At 38.7% G+C, this 14,898-nt stretch overlaps 1 protein-coding gene across 1 annotated transcript in view; it reads left to right on the plus strand.

Annotated features, from left to right (window-relative positions):
- LOC116635773 (protein eyes shut homolog) overlaps positions 1-14,898 on the plus strand; it is a 602,300-nt gene that overhangs the window by 520,425 nt on the left and 66,977 nt on the right. The window contains exon 11 of the mRNA XM_032410093.1: positions 10,503-10,685. Within this exon, the coding sequence (XP_032265984.1) occupies positions 10,503-10,685 (183 nt within the window). The remainder of the gene's footprint in view (positions 1-10,502; positions 10,686-14,898) is intronic.

Genomic DNA, 14,898 nt, shown 5'->3' on the forward strand with positions numbered 1-14,898 from the left:
TGATGACACTGTTCACACAATGTGAACTTAGCTGTGTTTGAACTGCCTAGATTCCTTTATTTCAGCCTATTTCTACCCACTGGTTCTCCAGTCTTCCCATTGATTCTATGAGGTAGCCTATCACCTTCCCATAAATTCTTTTCCTGCTTAGGATAGCCAGGGTTGATTTCTGTTGACTCTAACCTTTAAGAAACCTAATGGGTAAGTTTTATTCCAAGTATTTCACGCTATAACAAATAAAATATTTTATTTCATTATGTTTCCTGATTGTTGTTAGGATACTCTGTCTCTAATTCTTAATCTTCTAGTCCTTTTTTGTAGTTTTGTTATATACCATTATAGTTTGAATTAGGCACCTGCTTACTATTAGTACATGAAGTCTTGGGGCTTTTATATATAACAAGATCTTTTCCATTCAAAAATAATATTCCTGCACAAAATTTAAACCTCACAAATTCTGGCTGATGATTTTTCTTTGTTTTATTCATAATATGACTTAGAATAATCTCTCATGCCATATTTATTGATATAAAATCTTCCCTTTATTATATGCATTTGAAACATCATGTGTAGTGGTCCCCAGAAATAAGTTAGTATTTTGCAGTATGCTGCTGCTTTTGTCCAGCACTTCAACAGCTAAACTACAGATGTCTTAAAAATAGTTTCCCCCTAGTATCTCTAGTACAAATTTCTTAATTCTCTTTCTCAGAGAGTATATCAGCCTTTTTATTTTGATATATCATTGATATATTGATATATATTTATTTATTGATAAATCATTCTTATTATTTGGGTCCTTTTCAGATTTTGCTTCTTCTAAACTATTTCTACACAATACAACAAAATGAAAATTATAGTTAATTATCTGGAATATATGTGTGTGTGTCTGTGTGTGTGTGTTTGTGTGTGCATTCAAACACTTAGAAGACTTTACAAACATAATCTTTTTTTTTAAGACTTTACTTATTTATTTGCCAGAGAGAGAGAGAGAGAGCACAAGTAGGGGGAGTGGCAGGCAGAGGGAGAAGCAGGCTCCCCACTGAGCAGGGAGCCTGATATGGGACTCGATCCCAGGACCCGGGGATCATGACCTGAGCCGAAGGCAGACATTTAACTGACTGAGCCACCCAGACATCCCAACATACTGATCTTTTTAACCACTATTTTTCACTTATATTCTTTGCATATTATAAAATAATTAAACTCCTATTCAAACTTATCTATTGATAAATTCACTGGTATATATTGAGTACCAGTTAAACGGTTGGCACTGCAAGGCAATTAAATGTATTTACATTTCTATTAAATATGGAAGAGGGAATATAAGATTACTGCCAATTTTCCATGAGTCCATGGACCAAGACTTGGGCAAGGAAATAAGACAAATTTGTATGAAATCAATTTGGGTACAAACTTTGATAATATAAATATCTACCAATAGCTTTTAATCAGCCAACATCATGAATATCCCAGCCACCATCAGAAAGAACACAGAAAGGCTCTGGAGTCAGATGAATTGGGGTTCAAATCCTGACTCTGCCATTTTTTAGCTGTGTGACCTCACCTCTCTGAGCCTCATCTATATGACAGAAATACAAGAGTAGGGCGCCTGGGTGGCTCAGTCAGTTAAGCATCTGCCTTTGGCTCAGGTCATGATCCCGGGGTCCTGGGATTGAGTCCCACATGGGGCTCCCTGCCCAGCAAGGAGCCTGCTTCTCCCTCTCCCTCTGCTGCTCCCCCTACTAGTGCTCTCTCTCTTTCTCTCAAATAAATAAATAAAATCTTAAAAAAAGAAGTACAAGAGTAAGAACATCTCATGGGGGCACTATGAGAACTAAAATAATTCTGAGAGGGCACCTAGCAACTAGAATATAGGAGCTCATATCATTGCTATTGTTTTTATTACTTTGGAGTATATAAAAATACATTTACATATCCATAGCTTAAAAAATAATAGATTAAAAAGTTTTTTTAAAATTTCCCCTGAACTTGAATGATGACCCACTCCAATCTTGATGTTTCCTAATTTCTTAACTAAGAATCCATTAACATGAAGAAACTCACCACTTAGGAATGAGAAAAGTGTTCCAAACACATCAGTTCTCAAATATTCCATGTGAGATATCTGGGAATTTTACTTTATCACAAAAAACTACAAAGCCTATTTAATCCGGGATAAATCTGCATTGTTTATGTAATGTGAATGATAGATACAGGATACATGAGATCCTTCTCAAAGTTTATGCCATAAACTGTAACACAGATCTACAATGTGACCCATATCTTTTGGAGATTTTTTTTCTTCTTTGACATTTCATGGTACTGTGAAAATCTACCATTATCTGGTTGGGATTGAAAGCAGTACTTTGAGAAGCCAGAAGATGGCACTAATTTCTAAGAATTACACATCTAAAAAGAATGTGCTGCTTTGGATTCTGATCATTTACCATTTCTTTTGCTGGTGGAAATAATGATGCTCCATATTTTCATCAGTTTTCTTATCTTAATGTAAAATTCTGTTTGTTCTTAGCTTTTCACTGACAGAGAAGTGAGAATGGTGGAATTCTGTATCTACACAGAATGTTTGAATGATTTAGTATGAACAGGAATTGGCAACCAATGATACTTATTTCATGTTTATACCTGAGGGTGAATTGAATATTATATATCCATTTGAATAGAGAGCTTGATTTTATTCATGTATTGAGTATTCTCTTGAGTTCAGAAAGAATAGTAAGTATATGTTTTCTGTACAAGTCACCATCACCTATTACTGTTAATAACATCTTAGAAGAGACTTATTTTTCGCTTCCCTTTAAATGTAAATCGCATTTGTAGGTTACCACTTTTTTTATTTCTGAATGTTAATGCTGAACAGTGTGGAAGCGTGTTTGACAAGGAGCTTATTCAACAACAGAAATAGAAACAACAGTGATCATGTATATGGTTTTATACCCTAATTGCACTTATGCAGGATATTGAGCTAAATCTATTGCTATCTTACTAAGAAGAAGTTAAGAACAAAGAGAGAAGAAAGATGTTTACATTCAAATCTACAAAAGAAAGCTGGAGAGGTGAGCAGTGGTTTTGTACTTTTGCAAATTTACCCATCTGCCTAAGGGTATATGAATTTTTTCCTGGCAGAGTTAAATGTATATTTCGAGGTAGTCTATGCTGCTAAACACCATGCTTGCAAAACTGGCATACCAAAGTCTTTCAAAATCAGCAGTTTCCAGGGGAAAATCCATCTACCATCTGCTTGCTTCATTAAAATACATAATAGAGGAGAGAAGAACTGAACTGCATTTTTACTAGCTCAGCGCTCCCTGGTGTCCAGTCAGCTAAGGATATATACAGCAGCCTATATAGAAAACAGAATCCAAGTAAAAATCAACAACAGTTTTATTTTGTTTCCTTCTTGTCTTTTGTATTGAGCAATGAGCTTTATTTCAGAAAAATAGATTTAGACAAGACCATCTATCCTGAAAACATTATACATTTTCAAAAATTCTTTAATGAACTTAAGGAACTTTTCTCAAGTCCATATTGTAAAATTTTAAACAAGATTGTAAGGGAATCGAACAGATATTTCGTCATGTAAAAGCCAAAAATTTCTGTCAAAAACTATCAATTGCCCCAATGGTATTTTTATCTTACGAGTTCAAAAGACATTATTATCAAATATTAAACATAAAATAATTTTAAAAGAAATAACTTATGAAATTATAGTTATATTTATTCAACTTAGTTATGAAAAACAACTTCTTTGATTTTCAGTATCAATATAGATTATATTATTTGAATTTTTGCCCACACTTGAAAAATTAAGATTCTAATATCTTTGCAACAATCCAGAGATGTTCTTATTCTTTAGAAGCAAATGACTAGAAAAATGAAAGAAAAAAAAAATCAAACAAGCAATCGTTAGCATTGGTGATGGTATAGAAATTCTTTTTCCCAACTTCATCTAACAGATCCAATTCTTTCTTTAGTGACATAAGAACAGAACAATTAAGATATTAAATAAACAATAACAGCAGAAAAATAACATATCAGTGTCACTATTTTTTCAACACTATGGTAAGCCCCTTATATGTATCCACTCAACTATTTGATAAAGATGTATCCCATACCCACGTGAGTCCAGGCACTGTTGTACACCCTGGAGTTGATAATGGATAGGCAAGCTCTGTGCCCTGATGAGCCCTACAATCTAGGGGATTGAGACAGTAAAAAAAATTTAAAATAACTGGGGAGAGAGACAGTAAAAAATAGACAAATAGCACATTATGTAGTTAAGCTGTAGTAAGCAGAGCAGGTTAAAGAACTAGAGAGTGATGGGGGGTAGGAGGAATTAATAATTTCGTAGGATAGTCAGGGAAGACCCCTGTGAAGAGGGGACACTTGTGCAGAGTCTTGAAAAAAGTGAGGGAGAATATGTTTCAGGCATTGGAACTAGAGAAGCAGAAGCCCTGACCTGGGAGCATGTTTGGTTTAAGAAACACAAAGAAGTTAGCAAGGTTGGAGCAGAATGAGCAAAAAGAAATGCATATAAAATAAATTCAGAGAGTAGGGATTTGAGGCTATGCTAAAGAGTTGGGTTTTTTTTAATTTCAAAATTCAAGGGAAAACACTAGAGGACTCTGAAGTATGCAATTAATGTTTAAAGGCCATACTGGCTACAATCTGAAAAAGAGACTGCAGGGAGACAAAGGTGGCAAAGGAGACCAGTTAAGAAACCAGTAGTAGTCCGGGCTAGAGAGAATAGCACAGTAGACTTTGGTGGCATTGATGGAGGTGATGAGAAGTAGTGAGATTCAGGAGATATTTTGAAAATGAACAGGATTTTCCAGTCAACTGGTTGATGTGGCAGAAAAAGAAACAATTTAGGTTATGATTAGTTTTTGTTCTGAACAAAGACAGAGAAGACTGGGGAAGAGATTTGGTTGGAAGGAGAGGTTATAAGGATATGAGAATAAAGAGTTCTGTCTTGTGTATGTTTAGTTTGAGATTCCCATTGGTCATACAAATGTATGTCAAATATCTAGTAGGTAGTTGGATATATGAGTGTGGAGCTCTGAAATAAATAGAAAAAAAGAAAGAAGTCAAGGATAAAGATTTTTATTTAGGACTTATCCTCCTGTAGGTGGTACATAGGAGGAGATAGAGAGTGATGGCAGATGGAGACAACTGAAAGAAAAGGAGAATGGGGAGCAGTTGAAGGCAGGAAGAATGCTAGCAGAGAATGATACCATGACGATCAAGTGAGGGAAGCATTTCAAGAGAAAGAAAGAATGAACTGTCAACTGCTCCTGAGATAACTGAATAAGAAAACAGAGAATTGACATTGAATTTAAAAAGATGGTGGTCACTGGTGACCTTCACATCAGAAGTTTCAAAGGAAAGAGAGAAGATAAGCTGACTAGAATGAAATCAAGAGTGAATAGCTGGTAAAAAAAAAAAAAAAGAAAAAGTCAACACAGATACTCTTTAGAACACTCTTACTAGAATGATAGGTAGAAAAACAAGGAGCAGCTAGAGAGGAATGTGGAGCTGAGGAAAACAGTTTTTTCAGATGGAGATATCTTAGCGTATTTCATGTTGAAGGGAATGATTCAGTAGAGAAGAAGAATTTGGTGTCTCCCCTGGGGAAATGGGAAAGAATTGCTGAAACAATGCCCTTAAGTAAATGAGAGGTGGATCCGATACCCAGGCAGAGTCAGCCTTGTAACCAGAGGGAAGGCAGAACATCTCAATCAAAATGAAAGATTTGAGGCAGGGAGGATCTGAGGGCAGAGGGATGGGGTAGTTCTCTGTTCTTAGTTAATTTTCCTCCGTGAAATAAGAAGCAAGATCATTAATTGAGAAATAATGAATGTTAGATGTTGGAGGGGGTAAGAAGAGGTATAAATTAGTTGCCTTAGTGACTTGACTGGGAAAATGTATTAGGATTACAGAATTTGTGCAAGAGGCTTGCCCACTTGAGATCTGTGATTAGCTCAGATGTGTTTCCTTCAGCCACATACTTTTCTCATTCTTCACACAAAGTTGGATATTCTTACCATCCTCATTTTACACATGAAGAAACTAAAACAGAGAAGCTAACTTGCCCAAATTTACATAGAAAGTGAGGCAATCCAAAATGGAGTCCGAGCTGGCTGCGTCCAGCAGCCTCTTCTCAATCACCGTGACGTTTAATGCCTCATCCGTCACGGCCAGTGGGCTTCAGGAGGCATCACTGATCGCAGAGTTGAAAGGAAGGTGTTCTGCAGTCTGAACTCTTATATATGTCTTCTTCCCCCATCCTGATAGCTCATCTTGGTCACTTCTATGCATAAAATGTCAATAATTCAGGTAAGAGGACTAACCACAGAGCATTTTTCAAAAGAAAAAAGTACAGTTACATTTAAAACATTCAAGTGCTAATATCTCTGCCCCGATGGGGAATGAGAAAATTTTGCCATAGTAAATTTTCTAGAAGACGGAAGTTTATACCCTTTTTGTAGTATTTTTTGCTAAGATGTATTCTGTGAGCATAATGTGATATGTCGTGCAGAGATTCCACATGGAGCCTGCAACCGAGCACTATATTATAGAAAAGGTAATGACATTTTCCCATCATTGAAGGTTTGTAGAATTTTTAATGACCCTAGATGATGTTGAGATACATAAGGCTTTTTGACTGCCTAAAATGTTCCCAGACTGCTGTTAGTGATTTTGATTTTGCTCCCTTCTTCCACACACTAAATAATTAATATTTAGTTCAAATCCCAACATCCCCCTTTCTTCCTCATGGTCCCAATCTATTGCTGTAACTTTAAAAGAACTGAAGAAAAAAATACAAAATTTCACATATGGAAACCATGAGGCAACTAGGGATTACAAAAGGAAAAAAAAAAAATTCACTTAATAGTCCTAAAATATTCCCATTACAATCTGTTCAATCTACTAATTTGATGACAACTGACACTTCTAGAAGTCTGATCTGGGAATTTGTGTAATAGAGTAATCAAATTAACCAAATGTTGCCTGGTTGAAGATCATAAAGGGCTTACTTTCAAGAACTGAAAAGAATCATTTGTAAGGTTGAAAGTCCTCTTTCTCTAATCTGGGTCCCTCCACATTGTCCTGCCTGATCCAGTGGGATGAGGATGAGGGTGAGGACATGGGAGGGTGTGAGGGTGAGGACACAGGAGCCTCTTCACAGTGGGATGGACATTCTTTGACCCCTTCTCCTGATTCCTCTTCTTCCCCTTAGAAACCCTATCTTTTCACGGCTCCTAGAGTTACCAAAAGACAAAGCCCCTTGAAGTAAATCACAACTGAGGGTTTAGAGAAATCACTTACCTGCTCAGAGACAGGTGGTTCTCTCTGCAGTGCTCTTCAGTAGAATGTGAGCTGCCTATGTAATTATGTTTTTTAGTAGCCACGTTTTTAAAAATAAAAAGAGACAGGTGAAATTTATTTTAATAATATATTTTATTTAACCCAATATTTAATGCATATAAAATATTATTAGTAAGATATTTTACATTCTTGGGGCACCTAGGTGGTGCAGTCAGTTAAGTGTCGAACTGTTGGTTTTGGTTCAGGTCATGATCTCAGGGTCATAAAAGGTCGAGCCCCCCATCAGGCTCCGTGCTCAGCACAGAGTCTGCTTGAGACTCTCCCTCACCCTCTGCCCCTCCCCACTTCAAGCGCATGCTCGCTCGCTCTCTCTCTAATAAATCTTTTTTTAAAAAAGATATTTTAAATTCTTTTCTCCATACTAAGCCCTCTCAGTCAGCCTAGCCACAAGTCAAGTACTGACAGCCACATGTGGTGAGTGTCTACATTATTCGACAGTGTAGCTTTAGGCTCAGAAATGCAGAGTGTGACAGGCCCTTTCCTGTGCGCATGGTTATCCTCAGTCTTCAGTATACATTGTACTTCTTTCCAATAGTATGAAATTGTGTCATAAACTTATTCTGATTGGATACTAGCACTGATAACACATTTCTCTTCACTGTTTAAATAAATATCACACCATTATCTTTTTCCATGACTGACCCATAAATTTCCTCACATTTACAATTCAGTGTAAGCTTAGCTCACTATTGGATTTCTTGGTATCATCAAAATCCTCATTTTTGTTCTTAACCAAAGTTTGGTCCTCCAGCTCTCCCCATCTAATTCAGCCTTCTCATTTCATCCCTGGAGTGGTATTTCTAACAGGCAACTCTGACTTTGCCCAACCACTCAAAGATTATGGAGAAAGTATCAAGCCCTTCATAACTGGATCCCTGTCTGACTATCTCATTACATTTGCTTGTACTTTTCTTTTTTACACTTCATTCTAAAATTGACATACTCCATGAGTTCCTTGAGTATGACACGCTGTTTGGGCCTCCCTACCTGAAAACATGCTCTTCTTTCAACCTGAAATTATCTTTCCTTTTTATCTGCCAGGTGAATTGCTGCTCATCAGCTTTCAATTCCACTTTCCATCCAGCTCATTTGGATAAGTTAATTGACCACACACTAGTTCCTTGGGGGTTGGGATGCTGCTTTATTATCTTTGTGTCACAGTGTCTAGCACAGTGGCTGACAGTGAAATACATATAAGGTGTGTATCTCTTGATTTAACCTGAATGTACTACCAAACTTTTAAGTATACCCAGTCGGAAACTATTAACAGGAAGAAATATTGTTTAAAAAGTCATTCCTAAAAAAAAACCCAAATTCCTCTATTTTAGTATTAAATTTAGTTGAATTCTATTGTTTTTAATGGCAGCATCAAACACTGTCAGTTTTTTATTTTGTTTCAATTCCACTACATTTCATTTCCTTCAACTATCCTATCTATGGGGCTACTGCAAGTGAAATCCCTGCTAGGAAGGGCCCAGCCTTATTATCTCTGGAACACAAACCATAAATTACTTCATTAGATAAAAAAATAAATGTAAGAGGTTGGAATGTGTCAAAATCATGCTTCAGATTTTGATGAGTTTTGAGAAAAAGAACACTTATCCTAGGCCATACATCCCAAGGAATAAACTGGTCAGATTTTAACAAAATCTTATTCTGCTGATTCCACACAGTTACCCTACTTGAATAGTATACGAAACAAACAGAAATAAAAGCCTCTGATAAGTAGAATCACTTTTCCCAGGATAGTACAATTATTTGCTGTATAAACAATTATAACCAGACATAACAAGCTCTTTTGTTTTAAGCATTAGGAACCAGAGTGAAGATATTTCTTAAGGCTTATAAAAATTCTAGTTTTACAACTTCCTAGGAGAGGCAACATATCTAGAGAATAGGAGAGCAATATAAGGTAATCAAAACAAGCTCTTCTTCCCTCTGTCAAGCTGTCTCAAACTAATAAAAATAGATCCTAGGAACATCTTTTAATCTGGGAACACCATCCCTAACAGACCAGGATAGGGATCAACAGCCCCCTTCCTGTTTCCTGTGATCCTCTTAGAGTGGGGGAAACAGAAGCCAGTTGGGACTATTTACAAACAAAACAGAGCAATCCAAGAGAAAAGTTGGAAGCATGATTAGAGGTGGGATGAAAAGAGCCTAGCTGGCTAACAGTACCCCTCAATTAAATTCTGTTTTGTCCACACTGGCTCTTGAACTTCGTTTTGGTTTTTTTTTTTTTTTTTTTTTTTAAGATTTTATTTTTGACAGAGAGAGAACATAAGCAGGGGGAGCTGAAGGCAGAGGGAGAGGGAGGAAGCAGGCTCCCCGCGAGCAGGGAGCCCAACGGGGCTCAATCCCAGGACCCTGGGATCATGACCTGAGCCGAAGGCAGACGCTTAACGACTGAGCCACCCAGGCACCCCTTGAACTTCGTTTTTAACCATTTCCTGTTTCTACTAAATCTCCCTACAGTTTCAGTCCTATCGAAACCTATGCTTTCATTTTTTTTAACAAGCATCTTAACAGAGCAAGAGTAAACGTATTTTTTTTAAACAAAGATTTCTACTAAAAGAAAAGTTCTGGTCATTAACAACATGGTGTTGGAAACTGACCTGTTGCCTGCCCATGTCTTGGCCTTCCCACCCTGACCTATGGCTTTGGCTTTTCCAGAAGGGCAGGATTCGAAAAGCCCAGGTTCAAAGCTGCAAGTTCCTCTCTAAATCATGGCCAGTGTTCAGATGCCAAATCATGTTTACAAAGCACCTGGGCAAACACTTTGACCACCAGTGATCTTTTTTATTTCGAAAATTACTCTTCAAATATAGGGTTTTGCTTTTTAAGTCAATTCTTCATTATGTAAAAAGGGTATGTGAAAGCTTTATATACAAGATCTCAAAACACTGCACTTCCTTTGTTCTGGTTTTGAAACTCCCCATTGAGTCACTTAGTTGCTCAATGCTGAAGGGCACTTAAGTCTAATTAACGTGATAGTAAACAGACTCTCTGGCCAGATGCATCAGCAAAACATAACCCTCCTTTTACAAGTACATGCACAGGTTTATTTTAACTATTTGGTTTGGGTTTTTCCACAGCTATTGATATTTCTCAGCCCAGGTTCAGTGGCACAGATGCTTTTGGATACACTTCATTCCTGGCTTATTCACGGATCCCAGACATCGGCTTCGGTTATGAATTCCACTTGAAGTTTCAGCTGGCAAATAATCACTCGGCACTGCAAAATAACTTAATATTTTTCACTGGACAGAAGGGCCATGGTAAGATTAATTGAACCCTCTAGGACTTGCTTAGCTTCTTTAAGAATACTTTAGAAATTCTTCAGGGATACTCTAATTAGCTCCAGATAAAGGACACATTTGCCTAAATGCAGCCTCCTCCTGTTTGCTGCCTCGAGCGTGTTCCCTGTAGTCCAAAGTGTTCAGACGTTCCCTGACCCTTTCCAAAGCCCTGTTCACACGAGGGCTACTTCTTCTCATCAAGGGCAAGAATTCCGGCAGGCAAACGTGAGGGCAGAGAAGGTGAGTATGTCACGTGAGAGGTGAGCTTATTGACTTGTCCTTTCCTCTGTTTCTTTCTGTTTCCATATATAAGGAGAGAAGGGAAGTTCTCAGAAGGGACATCATCTCACCATGTGTTGTGAAATGGGAATGGTTGCCCTGAAAGGAAACCATTCCAAATTAAAGAAGTAAGTAATTAAGAAAGTGCCCGGCCTGAATAAAGTCCTCCAATGCCCTAGAATTGGTGGGAAATCAACCTATAAGTTAAATTTGTCTGTCTTAAGTAGAAACCAGTTATGCTTGTGTGGAATCAAGGAAAAGCACTACCTACCTACTTTCTCTGAGTTCAGTATTCTCATCTGTGAAATCAACATATTACACCAGAAAAGAACCTTTCTCGCAACCATCAAGGGTTCTCGTATGCTAGGGTAAATAACATATTCTCTTCTTTTCGACTCGTTCAGTGCCTGCCTCTAATTCTGAACATTGGTTTCAGTATTAACAAGTGTCTGAAAGGAGCGCACATCCCAAGTGAAGGGTGGTGTGTCAGCCTCCGACCATTTCTGGGGGGCGGGGGGAAAGCACTTCATCATGTGAACTGCTGTTCATTCCACCGCCAAAGTCCGTTCGAATCTCTGCCCATCTCTTCTGCCAAACTGCATGACCTCCTTCAAACTGATCTCCCTCTCGCCTTTGCTGCCTGCAGATCGTTCTCCAAGTTATGGCAAGAGTTACTTTTTTAAAAAACTTTGCTTACAACCCACCTGTGACTTTCCACTGTACTTAGAATGCAATCCAGACCTCCCTACAGTGTCCTCAGGGGGACTTCAGGATCAGGCCCCTGCCTCCATCTCCAACCTCAAGCACTCTCGGTCTCTGTGCTCCTCTCACGCACATCTTCTTCAGTGCCTTCACCGTCCAGCCCTTGCCGGTCGCAGAGGCTTTGTGCGGGCTCTTTCCTCTGCCTTGACAAGAGATGGCTGTCAGAGGGGTCAAGAGAGCAGGCTGTGGGGCCCGGGCATGTAGACTTGGATCCAGTCTCCACCACCTACAGATTATGTGTCAAGTTACTTAATGTCTCTGTGCCTCAGTTTCCTCACTGGCAAATGGTTTAATAATGGGACATTCTCTAATGGAGTTGTGAGGATTAACATAGCTGATACAAGAAAAGCACTTAAAACAGAGTAGGCCTCGGTAACACGGCAGCTTAGATTTTCTCAGGGAGGCCTTCCCTTTCACAAAAGCGGATGCTATCACACTGCACCCATTCTCTACCCCAGCTTCTTATTTATTTTCTTCAAAGCCTATACCTCAATTTATCATTTTTAATCTATTTTTTAGATAATTTATTTTTGTCTGTCTCCACTACAAGAATGGGAGCTCTATGTGGACAGAGGCCAAGCCAGTCGTCTTCAGCTTTATACACCTACACGGAGCACACTGCCTGACACGTAATCAGTACTGAATGAATGAATACGAGAACCACCCTAAAAACAGATAATTGTATGATGTGTAAGACAGCAACACAGTTGCACAAGGTTTTAAAAAGTAGCCATTCTTAGAGGTTTCCAGTCCAGATAGCATCTTCTCCATTAGGATCTCCCCGGTGGCCACGCTCCTCCCTCCCGGGCGGGCAACCTCCCTGCCTCTAAGCCTTGATAGCCTGCCCTGCACGTAGAGCACAGCCCCTCGATTACAAACTTTGGTTTGCTAAATTTCTCTCTTCCTTCATAAAAACGGTGTCCCCGGTATCACTACTTTGCCCACGAAGCCTCTCAGGTGGTTTTAACAAATATCTATTGAGTGACTGCCAGAAGTCAGGGAGGAAGAAGGGGAAAGAAGAAGGAATTTTTACCCCTGATTCTTTACTCCACACATCCTTCGTCGTATGTTTATCGATTATATCCTTTTAATTAGCATCTCCTCCCACACACACAAGAAACCGGCTAATGAAAAATGGAAATGAGCTTTGAAGACCCTGGGTCTGTCTTGTTTTAAAACAAATCTTCTAAATTCTGAAAGATTGAAAAGGAGAACCCAAGTAAAGGATAAACACTTGGCCCATGAAAATGCTGCCACCGAGTAACTCTTCAGTACTCTTCTATGAAGAGTCCTTCAAAATTCTCAAAAACAAACAAGCAAAAAGCAATGTTTTAGCCACAGCATTTGTAAATTATGGAATCTTTCTTGTGACATTTTTTGGTCTTCTCTAGTCATCTGCTTTATAAGTAAGGAGATGAATGTTCATGCTGCACTGCATTTTCAGGTTTATAGAATGGTTAAATAAAGGCTAGATAACAGGTAGATAAATTGTGGAGCTCTGTTGTCCAAAGAGTGAAAATAGGAAATCTGAAGTATGCAATTCCACATTCGACCACCTGAGGGAACAAGAACACCAGCTTAAAAATGCAAGTGGCACTAAAGGCAGTGTTTTCTCTAAGTAGGACCTCTTCACACCTGTCTCAGAAGCACAGGAGGGTGCTTGTTAAGATATTAATTCCCAAACACTCTTGAATCAAAGAATAGAATTTTATCCAGCACATTAGGTGCTTTTTAGGTAACTAATATTTGAGAGTAACCACTCAAAACCTCCAGGGACTTGCTAATTTAGACCGTATCTGGAGATGATCTAAGATATGTAATATTGCCCATAATGTCATATGTTGGGATGATTCATCAATTTATGTCACATAAAGTTACTAATTAAAGAAATACCCATTCCTTTAAAACATAATGATTCTGATTAATATCAATCATATAATTTGCAGTTGTCCGTTCTATATAAGAAACTATGATCTAAGTCAGTGTTATCTCCACGCTTAGGTGTTTTTCTTAATCATTTGGTCATATCCATCTCTGATCTGCTTATTGGTTGTTACCAATAAAATCACCATTTCCTATGCTGCCTTTATTTTTCTCAGGTTAAAAGATGCACAGAGTTTGTATAAATGAAATGTAAGCCAACCTCTAATTTCTGACACGTCCACATAAAAAGGCAAGGGACCTTTTTTTTTTTTTTTTTTTTTTGTTTTTAAAAGATTTTATTTATTTATTCATGAGAGACAGAGAGAGAGACAGAGGCAGAGGGAGAAGCAGGCTCCCTGCAGAGCAGGGAGCCCGATGCGGGACTCGATCCCAGGACCCTGGGATCATGACCTGAGCCGAAGGCAGACGCTTAACCGACTGAGCCACCCAGGCGTCCCAAAAGGCAAGGGACCTTTAATGCCCATCACTGATGACATTCCTCCCTGCGTTCCCCAAAACTGAGCACTGGTTTTGCCAGATTTCATTCTCACTGAACGCTCTGGACAAATCACCCTGTAAAATTTTCAGCTTGAAAATGTCTCACTTGACTTACGATGGTAACCTAACCTAATCCTATTCCTGTGTTCCTGCAGTCATATTTGGCATTTCCTTTATTAGCTCTTCTTCCTTTCACACCCCTCACTTCCTTATAGTGTATGTCTTATAGTTTGGCTCTTCTAGAAACCACCACTATGTCTCACAGTGATCCACAGGTGATTACATTATCTTCCCTTCCTGTCTCCCTTCTGCCGGCGACTGCCATTAATAAACATCTGAGTCATCTAGATGTCTCACTTTTATTCATTTTGACAAATATTTGCTGGGGCCCTAGATGAGGCATTCTTCTAGGTACTGGAGATACACTTGTGAATAAGACAGACAGGGTCCTTGCCTTCTCTTCATTTTGTCCCCCACATCCTACCCAACACCAAAGTCTGTCCATTTTACCTCCCAATTGCTTTTTGTATTTTCTCCTTCTTTATTCTTTCTTCTCACCGTGCCCAGTCGGTCACAGACTGTTGCGGTGGTAGCAGCCTTCGTCCCGGTCTCCCTGCTGGTCACGCCCCTCCTCCCCTCTCTGCCCCACTTTGCTGCAGGGGATCATTCTAAACATTCAGATTCAAACTTATCTTACCTAATCAGCACGCTTCATCACAACGTACCACCT

This window comes from Phoca vitulina, unplaced genomic scaffold (genome assembly GCF_004348235.1).
Source record: "Phoca vitulina isolate PV1807 unplaced genomic scaffold, GSC_HSeal_1.0 scaffold11, whole genome shotgun sequence".
Lineage (NCBI taxonomy): Eukaryota > Metazoa > Chordata > Mammalia > Carnivora > Phocidae > Phoca > Phoca vitulina.